At 35.6% G+C, this 19,877-nt stretch overlaps 1 protein-coding gene across 6 annotated transcripts in view; it reads left to right on the forward strand.

Moving 5' to 3' along the window:
• Positions 1–207: 207 nt before the first annotated feature.
• PHF14 (PHD finger protein 14) overlaps positions 208–19,877 on the forward strand; it is a 210,591-nt gene continuing 190,921 nt past the window's right edge. For 5 of the 6 annotated variants that reach the window (XM_047095550.1, XM_047095552.1, XM_047095553.1 and 2 more), the window contains exons 1-4: positions 208–353; positions 845–955; positions 8,380–9,176; positions 16,050–16,194. In XM_047095550.1, the coding sequence (XP_046951506.1) occupies position 353; positions 845–955; positions 8,380–9,176; positions 16,050–16,194 (1,054 nt within the window). In that variant the 5' untranslated portion in view covers positions 208–352. Of the gene's footprint in view, positions 354–844; positions 956–5,580; positions 5,710–8,379; positions 9,177–16,049; positions 16,195–19,877 lie in introns of those variants that run through there. The other variant, XM_047095554.1, reaches the window with a different exon arrangement.

Here is a 19,877-nt window from a genome sequence, read left to right on the forward strand (position 1 = left end):
GAATTCTGGGTGTTTTGTTGCATCTGGTGCAGGCTAATAAAGTTTTTCTTTCTTTTCTTTTATTTTTTTTTCTAACAGTTTTGACGGAGGAAATTTACTGCCCGGGGCTGCTGGGGCCTGAGGGCGCCTCTGACAGGGGAGCCGTGGGAAGGGGCGCGAGCTGCAGGGGCCGGTTCGGCGAGGAGTAGGGGGCGGGGTGGGGGGCGGGAGGGGACCGGGGCCGGTCGCTGCACCGATTTTAAGTAGCATCTTTCGGATTTGTTGCCGCGGTATCAGTCCCGACCTCGGCGCTGCCTGGGCTCTCGAAGCCTCTCCCTAGGTCTCCTACAAACGACCACCTCACGGATTCCTTAGTAAGTGTGTCGGAGGCCTCCGGCGGGAGAAGGGTGCATTTCAGCCCTTCTAGAAGTCAGGGCCTGTGGGAGCAGGGTGGGGGTGGCAGATTCCTGCGGGAAACTGGACCTTTTTTGGACCTTCCACGTACACGGGAATGAACAGGCTTCTTTTATTACCTGGGCTTTGCGGTTTCTTTGTATTGACTATTACCATATCTAAGTGAGGGATTATGAACAAGTGGCAGAAACATAACAATGTGCAAGAGGGTCAGCTTCGCTTTTGGCCGGCCTGGGTTCGCCTTTGCCGTACCCCAGGCTGGAGCTGCAGGTGTTGCTGCCCAGCCCTCCCCAGCCCGCGTACCCACCGCGAGCTTCTTACACCATTTGCTGAGAACTGAATTAGACAAAGATTCCCTGCACGAGGTCACCTGTGTCTTCCCTCAGCATCACAGGTGTCTTCTGCCCTTGGTGTGGTTATTAATGACGATGTAATGCTTTTCTCTTAACAGTGGATCGCAGCTCCAAGAGGAGGCAGGTGAAGCCTTTGGCAGCTTCTCTGCTAGAAGCTCTCGATTATGATAGTTCAGATGACAGTGATTTTAAAGTTGGAGATGCCTCAGGTAAATGTTTCCTTCTCTCTTCCCTTTTCTCAGCTTCCTGGAATTGGGCTTATTTTCAGAGCCTATTAAAAATCGGTTTTGATTTAAGTGCCAATTTAAAGTTAAAGCACATAAACTTCACTTATTTTGTCCATGTGATTTCCCTAAGGTTCTTTTACTAGAACCTACCGTTGCTTCTGTTTATGTTGATACTCAGATAATTAGCAGGCAGAAAAAAACTTATTCCATTGATTCGAAAGCATTTTCTCTATTCTTTACTCAAAAATGTATTTATGCTTATTTTATGGATAGAGGGAAAAAAATCGAGAAGTATTGCGAAATCAATAAATACCCTGGGAGTATCGTGAGCCATATACAGCCCATGAGCAGGGTTCTTTTCAAATCACTTGACACCCTCTGAGGGGAGTTTTGCTGTTTGTCTGTTAGCTCCCTTACCAGAATAAAATTAGCCAGTGTGAAAAGTTGTACTTCGTGGTAGGTGTTGGACCTTGTGGATTGGGCCTTCCAAACAACTCTGAAGTATAAAGATACATGTTTGCTCATTATACTTTGTGATTCTAAAAACAGTAAACTTTTTAAAAAGGTCATATATTCACATACTAAATGGAAAACAGAAAAATATGGTTTTCCATGGTATCTTCTGTTTTTTGTGCTTCATGTATATAGTTTTAATTGCAGGAATCTGAGAAATGCATACAAATTGTGTTTATTTTATGTGAAAAATACTAATACACACGAACAATAAAATTATTTTAAATCTGTCCCCTTTTGTTGGAGATTTAAATAAAATGAGAAGTTAAAGCCTTTTCAATTTCATTCCTTTAGTACTTTTAATATATTCTTCCAGAGAGCTTTCTATACTTAGTCCTTTCTCTCTCCTTTCCTCTGGTTTTTCTTTTTTTTTTTTTTCTCCTGCTAGGGATGGTAGGAGATGAAATTAGGTTGTGTTGTGTTTCTGATATTACTTTCAATAGCATCAGCAAGTAGAATTTGCATTGTGATTTACTGAGAACATTTTATTTCCATAATCTCATTTAACTTTTATAATAACTTAATGAAGGAGATACTATTTTACAGAAAACAGGCCTGAATTCAAAGAACTTGCATGAGGTCACTTAGGCCATAATGGATATATTTTGACTCCAAAATTTAATAATCTTTTCACTGCTTTGATCCTAAAAGTAAATAGATGTGATTTTAAACTGAAGCTACCTGGATGTTATGACTAATTGAGGTCACTCCCAACAATCAAAAGTTAAGTTTATCTTGCCTTTTAATCTTTGCTTCTCAGCTACTTTCTTTCTCATTTAGTCAATTCACTGATGTTTGGTCCTTCCAAAGAAGGGGAAAAAAAGGGACGGGAGGTAAAATCCAAAACTATTTAAGTTCTCTTGGTGAGAACCTTGGTAGATGAGAATATTTTTGGTTAGAGTGTAGTTTTGGTCAAGGTTGTTAACTGTGACAACAGTCGTTGGGTCTCAGAAGTTATGAGTTATTTGAACACCAATTATGAAAAAAACTCTAAAGCCAAATCTTTAAGTGTTCCATAATTGTTTCTGTGACAATAAATCCTCACTTGGTAGGTTTTTTTGTTTTATTGAGATGTAGTCATTTACAGGTATCACTATCACTTGTCTTTACAAAGGTTAAAACAATCTAATGATACAAACTACTTTCTCAAGATAATTTTTGGTATCAAGCTAAATATAGATTCCTGATCTTGTAAATCTTAATCAGAGTTGATGGGAATTATCACTTATGTGTGAAAAATGGGAGGATGAGTTGTTAGGCTGATAATTTTTTAAAAAATCTCTTAAAAACACTAAAAATGTATATACATTCTGTTCCTCTTGTATCATACCTAGTCTGTTCTATTTGTAATTTACTTCTTTGGCCCCTGTGCAGTTCTTATGCTATTGTAAAGGAGATTATAGTAGAAAATGATTTTGTTTAAAGTGGTTAATAGCAATTGAATCTTATTTTCCATTTTTGGTTAAGGTGCATTCATGTCCCCCATAGCTGAGGTGGTGGCTTACTCTAGATTACTAGTGTTTCCTGTTTGTATCCTTTCTTTGCCTGAGGTAGTTGAACTCTTACAAGAAATAAGACATAGATTCTTCGTTGGTTTTCAGTCATGTTAGAGTTGTGGGATCCCAATCCTATGTATGAGTAGATGAAACTGAGGTGGAGAAATAGCTTACCATCTGTCTGATCAAAGCTTTTAAAAGCAATGTCTAGAAATGACTCGTTGAATGAACTACTGACTCCCTTAGAACTTAATATTAAAATGATTAGATTGGTTGGCCTCCATTTTTATTAATGGGATTCTGTGCATCAATTTCTTTTGCTCTTCATTTTGCATTCAGAAATTCTGGCTAAAAAACTTCATATTTCTGTTTGGCTTTGAGAATATAGACAATTCTGAAAGATTATATTCAATACCTTTGCAGATAAACATAATTTTATTCATGTAGTTCTCAGTGATAAAATACAAAAAGGTAAATATTGATCAAAAAATGACCTGCCAATCAGATTGGCAAGTGATGTTAATGGCCAAAAGTCCTTTAGAAAAGTACAAACTGAAAATAGATCATCTTTTGTTTTTTCTTTAATGTGAAATTAGAGCTGAATTTCTTTTTTTAAAATAGTTTATTTTTAAGTAATCTATACATCCAACATGGGGCTCAAACTCACGACCCCAAGATCAAGAGTCACATTAGAGCTAAATTTCTCATTTTTGGTTGAAGGCAGTCAGTAAATAAATTGTAAAATTAATAAGTTTTAAAACATTAGAATTATGGTGATAACCACCAGAAGAACCATATGTAGACATGTTAAACTGAACCACATAAAATTACCATTTTAGATTATTGGCAGTTTTATCATTTAACCTAGTTAGACTGGTTATATTTGAGACTTGATCCTAGGATTGGGGTTAGGAGAGATTACATTTAGTAATCTGATGTATAAGTGGAATGTTTTTGAAGATGAGTGCTTGTATTCCTTCTAAATAAAACAAAATAGCAGTGTTGTTTCCACTAACACACTGGCCAAGGTAGGATGATTAACTTTAGATCTTGGGCCATAGTTAGTTTAGTTAGGACAAATTGCCAGAAAATAATTTACCTGAAGGGTCAGGCTGCTACTTTGCTTTGGTAGTATTTTGCACTTTATCTAATTTAGGCTAATTGGTCAAGATACGTTTATTGATCTTTAGTTTTGTTTAAAAGCACTTTGCTGGATGTTATGGTGATTTCACAAAGAAAAGTGATGATATTAGAATAATTAAATCAGTAAAATAACAATGCAAGGCATGATTGATTACTTGTGTAGTTTAAGTCAAGGAGATAGGACTACTTTATCTAGAACAATTCATTGAGGAGATGAGTTGAACTAGAAACTGAAGGAGAAGCAGCCTAGGTGAGGGAAACCTTAAATATTAGAAGTGTGGAGCCTGGAAAATGTCCAGGGGATTGGGGATTTGGATTGAGTAAAAGAATAAAAGAGATGTGCTTGGGAAAATATAATGAGGTTAAATTGAGGCTTTATATTGCTGGACTAGGGTTTCTCAATCTTGGCACTATTAGCATTTTTGTTACATAACTCTTTGTAATGGAGGCTTGTCATGTTTATTGTAGGATGTTTAGCAGCATCTGTTTTCTACTTACTAAATGCCTGTAGTATCTCTTCTTCCTTCCACCGCCATCAGCACCCCTGTCTCTCATGGTGACTATTCATCCATTGCCTCTAGTCATTGCCAAATGTTCTCTGAGGGACAGAATTCAAATTGTTCTTACTTGAGAACCACTGGTCTAAATTTACCCAAAAAATGTTAAATGACACAGATAATGAATAGAAGAGGAGTTGTGTTGGTTGACTGGTTGACTTTTTAAGAAGGATGTACAGGATTAGTCAAAAATGGCCTCAAGGAGATAACTGAATAACCTGTAGACTGGTGATCTGTCTATTCTGTATTGTGTATATTTATAAATGCTAATCGCTATTGCATTAGATCAATGAAGGGAATAGTTAATTAAGGTTGATGAACAAAGATGATTCTTTACATGGCAAAGCTAAAATAAAACTGAGTCAAATCATACCAATTTTATTGTTTAATATTTATCATGGGGAGAACTTAAGCATTGAATATTGTGAAAGAATCCTTGAAAGTTGTTTTTTAAAATCTGTGTCTGTAAAAAATTGCTTAACTGTCAAATAGCTATTGTTTCGAGAGAGTTTACTATATTGTGTATTTGAGAAAGGTTACTTTTTACTTAACTGAATAGAAAAGAGGGATTTCAATTTTAAAGCTTTTTTCCTAAAAAAAAAAATAAATTTATTGAAGAATTAGAATTGCTTCTAATGCTAAGTATCTGACTTACGTGATGTATCTGACTTATTTCTCTAGTCTATTATTACCTTTAAAAAAAAAAGATGTAAGAGTGATGGATTTGGAACTTGACAGAGTCATTGTTTGAATTTGTAATAATAGGAAATTTTTCTTTGCAGCCTACAAAAATATAATTATAGACAAAGACTCTGATTTTCTCATTGTTATTTTTGTCAAGCTATGTTTGTAACTAAATATTGTTTATCTCCATCCCTCAAGTGCATATGTACCAAAAAGAAGTGATGACTAATCAGATGTGAAGAAGTTATTTTTCAGAAATCAAAGAAAGATAAAATTTGATATAATCCTGATGCCTGCAGTTGGAGTATGAATAATGTATTGTATTTGGAGAATGAAGGGTTGGGTAAGCTACTAGGTTTTGGATTTGTGGAAAAATTTCAGATTCATCTAATAATATGTTAACATATGTAAAGCATTTAAATCTTTTTTCAAATTGCTTTCTATTCAGACATGATTGTAAAACAAAAACAGAATCAAAGAGTATCAATTTCCCTATACATTTAAAAATAAATGATTGGCATTGGCAACAACAACAACCAAGACAAAATCATAAAAATTTTTAACATTTTGTAAAATTTACCAAGCAATAGCAAAGTTGGATTGGTCTCAGCTTTTTTTCTTTAATTTTTTAATGTTTATTTATTTATAAACATTATTTTTAATATTTATTTGTCTACCAGAGGTAGACAGAGTGAGAGCAGGGGAGGGGCAGAGAGAGAGGAAGACACAGAATCTGAAGCAGGCTCCAGGCTCTGAGCTGTTGGCGCGGAGCCCAATGTGGGGCTTGAACTCATGAAGGGTGAGATCCTGACCTGAGCTGAAGTCAGATGCTTAACCGACTGAGCCAACCAGCTGCCCCTAGATTGGTCTCAGTTTTGATTAGGTACCCACGTTTGTGCCCCAGTTAATCTTACTTTTGTTATCTGTTGTTGTTTTTATTGGTAAAAATTATTAGGAATGCTTTTTAGGTATTTCTAAAAAGTATCTCTGTTAATGGGGGCCATCTCTCTTAATTATGGCATTGCTTGCAAGATGTTCCAATTTTCTGTAGTCAGTATGCACAAAGACTCTTTTTTGACTTAGAAGTGTTTAGTTAATTCTGCTTATTATTTATTAGATCCTTATTTAAAAATATCTAGAAATTATTTTACCATAAGTAGTGTTTCATGGTAGGTTGGGTTTAATTATGAGTGGTGTTAAAAAAAAATCACAATTTTCTTAACAATTTGCAGAACTGCTGGGCTGAAAACAAGTTATCTAGTTGTGGGTGATATTCTTTATTTTTGAAATTCAGGAAGCTCACAAATCCAAAAATGTTTCTTAAGTTTGGTACACACTTGTTTCATGGTAAAACCTAATTGGAACTGATAGTTTATTTGTAGTGTTGCCTTATCGTACTTATCATACTTTTTAATGCAGATACGTATTTCATTATAGGATAGTGCCACAGACCTCACTGGAGATTTTAGTGTAATATATTGTGTATAGACCATGTTACCCTTCTAAAATCTGAAAAAAATCAAAATTTTGAAAGACATCTGGCTCCAAAAGTTTCACCTAAGGGATTGTTGACCTACATGGTACTGCCATTGTGTTCTATGTAAGATTATTTAGAGAGGTTCCTCCCCCCACCTGCAACAGTTTTGAATAAGTCTTGGGTTCCTGCATGGTCATCTTGAGATTGACAATTATTTTGTAGGGTCAGCCAGTATCTATTGTATGTTAGTCTTTATTTTTTATGTGATTTAACTTGCAGGATTTTTTTAATCAATCATTTGTAAAGTATTCCTAGGATATTTTAGATACTTGATACTAATTACAACTTTCTTTCTTTTAATGCCCAGTTAATTATAGTGGCTAAGGCTGGTTAACAGAAATTAAAATGGTGTGGAAACATAGACTTTTTCCCACCATTTTTATTACCCTTTTCTTGGTTATATGCTCAAAAAATTTATCACTCTACAGATTTTACTGATGGTGTTGACCACGACCTGATTATGACTGGTTGTTTCTTATTTCTTCCTGTTTCTTTCCTTTTTTCTCCTTTTCTTTATTTTAGATTTTTATTAATTTGATTAGGTATAAAGAGGATTTGAAGGTTACTGGGTAGTGTTGGTCTAACACAGCCTGGCCTGCCCTCATCAAGAGTGGAAGAAACTTGCCAGAAAGCTTGAAGTCCTGCATGAATTCTTTAATATTCTCAGCCTATCTTTCTAGTGACTACTGTGGTTGCTCATTTCCAAAATAGATTCTCTTTTTAAAAAATTATTAATTTCTTTCATTCTGGGGCTATTGTAGTTACTGCCTAGAGTTTTTGAAAGTTTAGGTGGCTCTTACTGATAGGAAAGGTATCCTAATAAGCAGGAAAATCGATAACAGCTCTTGCAACTTCTATTAACTGTGCTAGTGCTATTGTCTCTTTTCACCTGTGAACTTGGTACTCATAAAATTGATTGATATGTTAGGGATGTTGACTATCATAGATACCTGTGCTCATTTTTGCTGGGTAAAGAGTGAAAGAAATGAAACCAAGTTTTTTGGGCCAGATTTTTCTTGTTCTGAATGTGACTCAACACTTGTAGGTTCATACAGTTTATGAAAGGAAGATGGAAGAGAAGAAGAATTTGATCTGTATTATATAATTAAGTTAAAATTAAGTGCCCAATTTAAAAAGAAACACCTTTACTTTTAGGGGAAAAAAACTGTTTCTAGGGTACCAAATATAGCATGAGCTATATGACACAAAATAGTGCTCTGCTTGTTAAAGCATGTTTTAATTTAGAGTTACATATATTCATCTTCATTAGTGCTATATTGAATTAAAACCATTATACCAACTTCATTGATTTATTTAATCAGGTTGGGAATGTCTACCATTCTTTGACTTAACTTTGTTTATATTGTTTTGCAAGTTGCTCACAAATTTTGGTGGTTTCATTTGTGTCAGCGTTGTGTGTGTGTGTGTGTATGTATATACATATGTGTGGTTTTTTTTTTCTCATATTTTCAACAGATTCTGAAGGGAGTGGTAATGGAAGTGAAGATCCTTCAAAGGACAGTGGAGAAGGTTCCTGTAGTGATTCTGAAGAAAATATTTTAGAAGAAGAACTGAATGAAGATATTAAAGTAAAAGAAGAACAACTTAAAAATTCTGCAGAGGAAGAAATACTGTCCTCAGAAAAACAGTTAATTAAAATGGAAAAGAAGGAGGAAGAAGAGAATGGAGAAAGACCTAGAAAGAAAAAGGAGAAAGAGAAAGACAAGGAAAAAGAGAAGGAGAAAGAAAAAGAGAAAGAGAAGGAAAGAGAGGAGAAAGAAAAAGCGACAGTATCTGATAATGTGGCTGCTTCTGCTGCTTCTACCACACCAGCCACAAGTCCTCCTGCTGTTAACACATCTCCATCAGTCCCCACTACAACAACCACTACAGAGGAACAAGTCAGTGAGCCAAAAAAGTGGAACCTTCGTCGAAATCGACCGCTTTTGGATTTTGTATCCATGGAAGAGCTGAATGATATGGATGACTATGACAGTGAAGATGACAATGATTGGCGACCTACTGTAGTAAAGAGAAAGGGAAGATCTGCATCTCAGAAAGAAGGAAGTGATGGAGACAATGAGGATGATGAAGATGAGGGAAGTGGAAGTGATGAGGATGATAATGATGAAGGCAATGATGAAGATCACAGCAGCCCTGCCAGTGAAGGGGGTTGCAAGAAGAAGAAGAGTAAAGTTCTTAGCAGAAACAGTGCTGATGATGAGGAACTGACCAATGATAGCCTGACACTATCTCAAAGCAAGAGTAATGAGGTAGATCAACCCAATTTTTATGATATCTGTCTGTCTGGGGAAAAGGGAATTCTTCTCTAAACCATTTTGCTCGTTATATTAAGTAGCTTCCTTGAAATCCTATTTATAGACAGCTGTGGGAGTGAATGAGCACCTTAACTGTAACATTTATTCATTTGGTCAGCCAGCCTTTATTGAGTATCTACTATTTGTCACCGTCCTCAAGGAGCTCACAATCACCGTCCTCAAGGAGCTTGCAGTCTATATAGTTAGAGAAATATTTTTATACCCATAGACTAGGGAAATGGTAGTTTTCCTTTCCCCTTTCTATTCTCTCATCCCATTGTTCATAGGACTGCTGAACGGTGCTCAGTGAATTATGGAAACAAAGGTCACCTTTATTTCAACTTAGTTATATCCTGTATCCACATGAAAATTTAGACTTCTAGAATACTCTAGAGTAGGACAACAAACAGCTTAATGATTGCCTCAGACTTTTAGAGACTCACTTTAAGGTTACTTCCTTTACCAGTTGTAACACTCATCATCCGAATAGTCACCAAGTCTTTGCTTTAGATGTAGGGAGTATATGTATACATATATTTAGTGAATAAGTTCTGTCTGCAAAGAAATGAAAAAGAAAAATCAAACATTCCTGTCATAAAACAAACATTTCTGTTATAAAACTACAGTAATGACTCCTTCCACTTGAAGTTCTACTACCGAAAGTTAGGTTTATCCATTGGGCCCAAGATGCAACATTCAAGACTCTTCAGTCAAACACATCTATGTCTCTTTGTCTGTGTGTTTATGTATATGTTTTTCTTCAAAAGAAAGATTGAGTTGTCGTCTTACATGTAGATGTACCTGTTACATCAACATGTAGAACTATAATTAAGTCTGTCATTTCTGTTAATGTGTTTATTGTCATGAAAATTCACTTCTTTAGCAAGCACTTTTTTTTTTTTTTTCTTCATATCATTGAAATAGGGTAAACTGGTAGGGAGAATTTCCTTGTATACTTTATTCTTTTACATTACTTCTACTTAAAAGTTTTTCATAGCAGTGATTACCTATTTTAAGTAAGTTTCATTTAAAAACTTGGTAATTTTTCTTACCAGAATACTAAGTAACAGGCTCTGAGTGGGTTATATGCTGGTAGTGATGAAATAGTTTATATTTTAAATTATAAACATTGGCAAACTTCTAGGTTATCCACTTTCATGTGAAGAATGTTGCCTGCCTCCAGTGCTATCCTAATTCTTATATTTAGGTAATGGCAAATTGTCATTTGGAATATGATATTTACAATGCTATAGCACAAACAGTTCCATATTCCCAGTGCCAATTTAGGGAAATAGAAATATGGAAAATTCAGTTGTTCAGATTTGATTTAGGCTTTATCCAGTGTATTTTTTGATTTGATTTGATTTAGGCTTTACCCAGTTTATTTTATAGTATTTAGTACTCAGTCTCTCTCAAGTTAGTAAGTTTACCTTTGGCAGCATCACTTTCTTACATCATTTTTATTAGTCTGACGTTCACAAACGTAGGCTGGCTCACGACAGAGGCAGAGTTAGATTTATGGTAAGGTGTGGAAAATACCAGCATATGTTTAGAAATTTGCCACATAGAATGTATACATTATCTACTTGTTAATAATCTGCAATACATAACATATTGCTTAAGAGGTTGTAGACTGTCCTTTATGGTACATTGGAAGGCCACATGTGCTATTTTAGTTTTTTTTTTCCTACCAGAAGAGACTTTAAATAATGGGACTTCATATATTTAGATTAAGTCCCAAAGAAATGAGATTCCAGAGTATTTCTTGGAAATGTGCCTCAATAAAATTGTCAAGAAGTTGCTTATAGTAGCTAAATTAATTTCTCTTGTGTTAATTTATGTTAATTTTCCTTTTGCTCTACCCCCTGCAGAGATGTGGAAGAACTGATAGAAAGTTATAGTTTTCCCTTGATAATATTCTACCTGAAGGCTTGGTGACTATTTTTCCCCAAGACTCTTCAGTAATTTTTGATAATTCTATTTCTATTTAAATGTTACTCAAGTTAGATAAAAAAATTAATAAAAACTAATCAATGGAGATTATTATTTTATATTTCTGAATTTCATGTTTATGTGCTCTTGATTTTGTAAAAATGACTAAAGGTAATTCTTATTGCCTGTGGCCATTGTTTGTATCTTAATCTTCCTGGTTATTTTAGGTAGTGATACCTTGGCAAGTATCTGTTAGTTAATACATATATATTTGATTATATTCAGAAGTTTAATTTTTCTCTGCTTTTATTTTAATATTCAAATATTACTTTTTGGTAGAGATATATTTAGTTTATAAGCAGCAAACTTTCTTAGCTGCTATGTTAAGTACTTTTGTAGGGAATTGATGTTGGACATCCTGTAAATGATGCCCAGAAACTTTAATAATATTAAAGTTTTTTTTAGGGGATTTTGATTGGGGGGGGCTGGGGACCTTTTATAACTACTGACTCTTCTTTTTAATGTTTGTTTATTTATTTTGAGAGAGAGAGTACGAGCAGGGAGGGGCAGAGAGAGAGGGAGAGTGAGAATCCTGAGCAGACTCTGCACTCTGGGCACAGAGCCTGACCTGGGGCTTGATCTCATGAAACATGAGATCACGACTGAGCTGAAACCAAAGAGTCGGGTGCTTAACCGACTGAGTCACCCCTGTACCCCTTACTATTGACTCTAAAAGCCTTAACATGCCTTTGCCATAGGCCTTGAAATACTCTAGAACAGTGGTTTTCAAACTGTTTTTTGTCTCAGAACCCCTTTATGCTCTTAGAAAATCATTGAGGACCCCAATGTAGGTTATATATTTTGTTATTTACCATTTCAAATTAAAACTCAGAAATTTCAAAAAATAAGACATGCAGAAGCACACCAGTTGTCAGATTGATGACCCTATCCCATGTTATGTAGTTCTGGAAGACTACATTATATAACCATGAGAGAAAGTGAAAAAGGTAAATAACTTTAATATTGTTATGAAAATAACCTTTCTCTTCTGGACCCTATGAAACAGAATCCCACAGACCACACTTTGAGAACTAACGTTTTACACCTGGGCATTTGGTAAACCTGCAATTTTACATATGGGCACTTGCCTTTGCCTGTAACATTATGACATTTTTGAACTTAGCATGGTTTAAATAATCCCCTTGGAATATGGTTATATGTCTTCTTCAGACTTTTATCTTGATGCTTTTAGATTAATTTATATTATGTTGCTTTTTGGTTTTCTGAAGTAAATCTTGGTGATGGGTGTGTAGCATTTTCAGAGAATGGTTCCCATTTTTAGGACTTTGAAGTGAGAGCTTTGGTTGAGAATTAATATTTGATAGAAAATCATATCATATTTCAATAGAAATTTTCAGGTGAAAGTTTTTTGGTTTCTTTTTATAAAATACTCTTATGTTAAATGGATTAGATTAGATGTTAAATGGATGTGAAGAAATGGCAATTGTCATCTGACTTTGGTAATTAAAAATTTTGCCAAAATTTATAAAGAGCTCCTTCTATTTGGGGCTTCTGACTTATTAAATATTAAGTGCCTTTTTACACATTTCAATATAAAGCAAACTGCTTTAAAACCTAAAAAGACAGTTTGTAATATTGTATTTTATTTGAGATTCTTGAGGATTTAACTTCCTTAAAAAACTTAGGGGAAGACCTATTGCTCAAACTCTTTGGTATACTATTTTTTTTTCTCATCTTGAGAACAAGTGGATTCTTTTAATTCTAGTTTTACATGAAGTGTGCTGGAATTCCCGTAAAAAAAAATTTTTTTTAACATTTATTTATTTTTGAAAGACCGAGACAGAGCACAAGCAGGTGAGGGGCAGAGAGAGAGGGAGACACAGAATCTGAAGCAGGCTCCAGGCTCTGAGCCATCAGCACAGAGCCTGACGCGGCACTCAAACCCATAAACCGTGAGATCATGACCTGAGCCAAAGTCGGATGCTTAACTGACTGAGCCACCCAGGTGCCCCTGGAATTCCCTTATATTAAACACATAAAACTTAGATAGAATTTATCTTGTATATATTATTTATAAGCATCTATGTGGAATACATATATAAATGAACACTAAACATATTTTAGAACCCATTGAGAACATTGGGCAGTATTACCATTTTAGGTGTAAATTTTAAATCTCAAGGGTAAATGAAATAATTTACTATAAATAGTCATTGAATTATTACTACAGTGCCCCATTCTTAATTACCATTAGATTCCATTATTCTATAATATTAAAGTTATATCCTAGGTGATACTCCATTCCATTCCAAACCTACTTTCTCAATTACTATTTTTATGTAAAAATCATATTTTCAAAAGATATATTTTTTGGCAAAAACTTGAGCCTAACTATCTTGTCCAGAAACTTGAAAAATGATACACATCTTCAGAAGTATGCCAATAAAAATTGATACTAAATTTGCTTTTTATTTGATCACAAGTGTTCTCAACCCATGTTTGATGTATTAATGACAACGTGGAGCATAATATTTGAAGAGAATATGTTGCTTAGATTTTCCCACTGAAGCGTTATCTGTCAGTCATTTGGTAGGGCTCCAGTTCCCCTTCATTACTCTTGTCTTTGAAATACATTTCTGGTAAGAGTCTCAAATGATGGGGATCAGGGGGCCAGAAATACCAGTTAATTTTGATTTTTCTGCCTCTAAATGATAATATGTGTGGAGAGAATTTGGTATAGATACACAATTGAAACATTTACTGTTTTTTTTTTTTTCCTGAGCAAAATGGAAAAATAGGAAAATAATAGAATTAGAGCTACCTATTAGTGCTAATTTACTTGTTTCCCACATGGGTAAACCTTTTTTCAAGGGCTCATTAGTTGTTGTAATTCCACCAGAGAAGTATTGGCAGCACCAATACTGTCAGTCATCAAACTCTGGTTTCTGGTTATTGTCTAGATCTTTTTCTAGTCTATGATTTTTTTAACCTAGATGTGGTATTTTGGGGAAAAAGTCTTTTTTGGACACCATAGGAAAATATTTAAAGTAGCAGTGCTCACTGAAGCTTACAACATTTTGGGGGATTCCAAGGAAGATTCCTCAGTATAATAAATGGTCAGCTCATATTCCTCTTCTTGAACCACCTATAAGAAATAGGAAAGGAGAATGAGAATGAACACTTATTGAGTACCTCGTTTGTCTTGGGAACATTGTTACCATACAGTTATCTTGCTAATTTTCACAACAATTTCATCAGGTAGGTATTATTTTTGTGATACCACTTTACAGATAAGAAAACTACAGCTTCGAGGTTCAACAGTTATTAAGTAGGAACTGAGAATGAAAGCCAAGAACATTGGGCTTTAAGTCAAATGCTGTTACATTGGAAGCATGGCTGATGGAGCGAGAATCTGGGTAGATTTTTGTTTTGTTCAATGTACCAAACTACTATAAAACGTGAGTTTTCTTTTTAGGAAGTATTTCCTACTCATGTCCAAAGCCCTCAAACTGCTTTGGCTTTGTAACAAGGAGGAACAAAATACACAGTTTTCTTAAGTTTATTTATTTATTTTGAGACAGAAAGAGAGAGAGGGAAAGAGAGTGAGCTTGAGTAGGGGGCAGAGGCAGCGAGCAAGGAGATAGAGCATCCCAAGCAGAGATGTGGGGTTTGAACTCATGAAACCATGAGGTCGTGACCTGAGCAGAAACCAGGAGTTGGATGCTCAATCGACAAGTGCCCCCAACTTTAAAGTAGTAAGATTCTCAAGAGAAGTGACACTGCCTCCTTGTTGACTTTTCCTTCATTTCTGATTTGTTTTACAGATCAGTTGCAATTTAGATGTATAACACAGAATTGAAAAAAAATGTTATTGATTGTGACATTGAAGTATCATACAAATGTCATTTACAATTGCTATGAAATGATGACTGTAAATGTTATCTGTGGTTATTGGTTTAAAGGAATATGAAAAAACATGGTTAGGTTTTTAAAATACGTAGACTCAAGTGCTGTCTTATACAATGCCCAATCTGGTGATATATGATAAGAATCATTGTCTTGTTAACCATTTAAAGTTTAAATCTGTAATGCAGTTTAAATTAGACAGGTAAACTCTTCTTTAATTTTATCTTTATATTTATTATGTCTTCCTCCTTTTATATTATAATTAGCTCCATATCTTTATTAGTTTACACTAGATCTTTCTTGACACGAACCTACTAGAGTACTCTCTTTAGCAACTAGACGATCTGGATCCTTTTTAGATAGTTTTCTGTCTCTGTATACACAGATATGTCTATGCAGGCTCTCTTGGATCTGTCATCCAGTAGTTTGATGACCCTGGAACTGCTGAATTCCTCAGCAGTTAAGGAGTGTAGAGTCTGTAACTATGCCATCACATACATATTTGCTTATGTGTTATCTTGAATTGATTTTTTTTCCTGTTTAACATATGTGTGTCTTGTCTCCCTTAAGGTAAGAGTATAAGCTTCCAAAGTATAGGAACCCTGTGTTAAACTTTTTAAACCCGTTGTACGGTTAATAATTACATGTGAGTTAATTTTTCCTTTCTCCTAGTTTAAGGGGTCAGACTATAATCTGGAATGGCAAAGCAGATGAAGAGTTGCATGCTTGCTTTTTCATTTCTTAAAGGAGAGAGAATATGGGACTGTAGAGAAAATGAAAAATTAGAGGGTGCTTTGAGGGTCGTTTGACAAAGAGATGGGTTTTCAAGTGTAATATGCTTTGAAATTACTAAAAGAATGGAGAATGCAGCATAATTTTAGAAATCCATAAAATAACTAAGTGGGAATTTTATTTATTGAAATTATCTTTTAATTTAAACGTGATTTTTCTGATATATTTTAATATTAGGACTCGCTGATTCTTGAGAAGAGTCAAAACTGGAGTTCTCAAAAAATGGACCACATTCTGATTTGCTGTGTTTGTCTTGGAGATAATAGCGAGGATGCTGATGAAATAATTCAGTGTGACAATTGTGGCATTACGGTCCATGAAGGTAATTTTGTTTTGTTTTGTCTCCTTGTTGAAACAGCTAATTGACACTGAATTTAAATGAGTAAAATCAGGTCTTTTGCATTTGTACTGTTCTAAAGTTCTTCTACAGTCTTTCATGGTGTTTCAATTGAAGTGACATCTCAAATCCTCAATGTATGAGGGTGTTATTTTTCAGATTATGTTAATTTAAAAATGTGTTTTTAAATGATTGAAATAGAAATATTATATGGAAATCATAACATTTATTTGAAGATCAGTGTTAAAATATTTTCATTCTTGATGGCATTTATTTCTAGTTTTTACATGAAATTTAGATACAGAAAAAAAGTCTGTTTAAATACAGGAAAAAGTCTAGTATGTTAGTCTGGGAGAATGTTATTTAACATTCTGGGACGCCTGGGTGGCTCAGTCGGTTGAGCGTCCAACTTCAGCTCAAGGTTTGTGAGTTTGAGCCCCGCGTCAGGCTCTGGGCTGACGGCTCAGAGCCTGGAGCCTGCTTCCGATTCTGTGTCTCCCTCTCTCTCTGCCCCTCCCCCGTTCATGCTCTGTCTCTCTCTGTCTCGAAAATAAATAAACATTAAAAAAAAAATTAAAAAAAAAATTTTTTTTTTTTAACGTTTATTTATTTTCGGGACAGAGAGAGACAGAACATGAACAGGGTAGGGTCAGAGAGAGGGAGACACAGAATCGGAAGCAGGCTCCAGGCTCTGAGCTGTCAGCACAGGCCCGACGCGGGGCTCGAACTCACGGACCGTGAGATCATGACCTGAGGTGAAGTCGGCCGCTTAACCGATTGAGCCACCCAGGCGCCCCAAAAAAAAAATTTTTTTTAAAAATAAAAAGTTACATTCTAAGTCTAGTGATACATAATTTCTTCTTTCCTGGTTATAATTTTCAATTTTAAACCAGTATTTATAGAGATTGTCTTTTTTTTTTTAAGTTTATTTATTTTGAGAGAGAGAGGGAGAGAGCACGAGCAGGTGAGGGGCAGAGAGCGGGGGAAAGAGAGAACCCCAAGCAGCCAAGCAGTCTCCCTGCTGTAGCACAGAGCCCAGTGCAGGGTTCAGTCTCAAGAACTTTGAGGTCCTGACCTGAACTGAGATCAAGAGCCCCCAGGCACCTCTAGAGATTATCTTTTAAGATCTGAGCTAAGAGTGACTAACTATAATATATTGAGAATATTTTTGCCCATTTTATTTTTGAACCTTTTTCATTAATGTATTTGTTTTTTCACTTATTTTTTTTTAATTTTGACATAATTTCTGACTTATAGAAAAGTTGAGTACTACAAAGAATTCCCATATATTCTTCACTCAGATTTCCCACATGGTAATATTTTGCTATTTTATCTTCTGTCCTGTAGCAATTTTGTTTTGAACTCTAGGAGGATAAACCGTAGACATAATGTCCCCTTCTACCCCTAAATACCTCAGTGTGTACTTCTTAACAAGAGCATTTTCTTACCATATAATTATAACCATGTAATTATCAAAGTCAGGAACTCAGCATTGATTGAACTCTATGTAATCTACTGACTGTATTCATGTTTTGCCAGTCATCCCAATAATGTCAGTTAGAGCAAAATAAAATCTAGGATTATGCATTGCATTCAGTCATTATGCCTATTTGGTCATCTTTAATCTAGAACATTTTTGAGTCCTTGTGTTTCCTGCCATTGGCATTTTTGAAGAATACAGGCCAGTTCTTCTATAGAATGTCCTTAATACTATTTTTTTCTTATCTTTTCTTATGGTTAGATTCAGGTGACATGCTTTTGGCAAGAATGCCACAGGAGTTGTGTTCTCATTGTATCATATTAAGAAGCATAGAATATTTATTTTTCCAGTTATTGGTGATGTTACTTTGATCAATTGGTTGAGACAGTGTCTTCCAAGTTTCTCTGTGGTAAAGTTGTTATTTCGTCTTGTCAGCTGATTTTTTTCTATCGGGCCATGACAACCACAGAGCAGTTTTTCTGTGGCCTTGCCTTTACCTGCTCTTTTGATGTTACAGCCCTCCTCCCAAATAGTTCTGGTGTTCGTCTGGGCCTATGGGACCTGCAGGGTCTGTGCTTCTGTGGCCAGTTCTCTTGCCTTCATATGAAGCTTCCCTTCCTTGCTGCCAAGTCTCAACTATGGAAATGTTTCCTATTACTATTACTCATTCACTTATTTTTTAATAATGTTTATTGAGTATCTTCTATATGCTTGCATTCTATAGGTTTTAGGCATGTAATATAAACATTGAAGCTTAATGTCTAGTAAGAGACAGGCAATGAAGAAATAAAAAAAATAAATATATATCAGGTGGTAGTCTGGACTATGGAGAAAAATAAAGCAGGACAAGGAGTATTGGGAATGCTGTGGATGGGGGTGGTTAACGGGCAGGTGGAAGTTTGCGTTTACAAAGGGTGAAATGGAAAATCCTCTCTGATAAGGTGATATTTGAGCAGTGACCTGAAGGATGTAAGGAAGCAAGTCCTGCAACTATTTGGGAAAAGAGTGCCCTAGAAAGAAGCAGTAGCAAGTGTAAAGATCTTGAAGTGGGAACATGGTTGGAGTGTTTATATAATGGCAGGAACTAAGTGAACAAGCTTGCGAGTGGTGAAGGTAGAGATGGAATTAAACCAGGTGAGGCCTTGCAGGTCATAGATTTGATTTTATTTTTTAATTTTATTTTATTAAAAAAATTTTTTTTAACATTTATTTATTCTTGAGACAGGGTGTGAGTAGGGGAGGGGCAGAGAGAGAGAAGGAGACGGAGAAGCCGGAGCAGGGTCCAGACTTTGAGCTGTCAGCACAGAGCCCGATGGAGTGCTCGAACTCATGAACCATGAGATCATGACCTGAGCAAAAGTTGGACATTCAACTGACTGAGCCATCCAGGCGCTCCTTATTTTATTTTATTTTAAATGTTTACAGTTTATTTTTTTATTTTGAGAGAGAGTGAGAGCGCGCGCGCACAAGTGAGCAAGGGGCAGAGAGAGGGAGAGAGAGAATCCCATGAGGGGCAGAGAGGGACAGAGATGGAGAGAGAGAAGCAGGGCTCACGCAGTGCGGGGCTCATGCTCACCTGATGCGGGCTTTAACTCACAAACTGTGAGATGGTGACTTGAGCCGAAGTCCAATGCTTAACCGATTGAGCCATCCAGGCACCCCATAGATTTTAGATTTGACTGTGATGGATGTGGGGAGACCTAAGTGAATTTTGGGCAGAGGATTAATATGATTTGATTTATGATTTGGAAATCACTCCAATGATTATTGGGTTGGGAGTAGACTAAAGTGGGTCTAAATTGGGAATCAGGGAGACCATTGCAATGATGCAAGAGAGGAATCGGTTTTGAGGTAGATAGTAAAAATTTGGTTTTAAACTGTCTGGAGTTTAGGTAAGATGTTGGGACCAGAGATAAAAATTTGGGACTTATCAGCCTGTAGATCTTGTTTAAAGCTGTGAGACTGGATATGCTATCTGGGGAGTAGTAAAGTGGTTCTAGCACTTCAGAGGAGATGGGGAAGACATGGCCAATGGGATAGGAGAAGAACCAGGAGTACTGTCACAGAAGCTATGTAAGGAAAATGTTTCAAACAGAGAAAGTGAGTAACTATCAAATTCTGATTTTAGAGTCAGAGGAAGACTATGTCCTGTGGCAAATTATCCTAATGCAATGGTAGACTCCCAAGT

This window comes from Lynx rufus, unplaced genomic scaffold (genome assembly GCF_022079265.1).
Source record: "Lynx rufus isolate CCGP_SWC_20201006 ecotype Redwood Valley unplaced genomic scaffold, mLynRuf1.p SCAF_4, whole genome shotgun sequence".
Classification (NCBI taxonomy): Eukaryota; Metazoa; Chordata; class Mammalia; order Carnivora; family Felidae; genus Lynx; species Lynx rufus.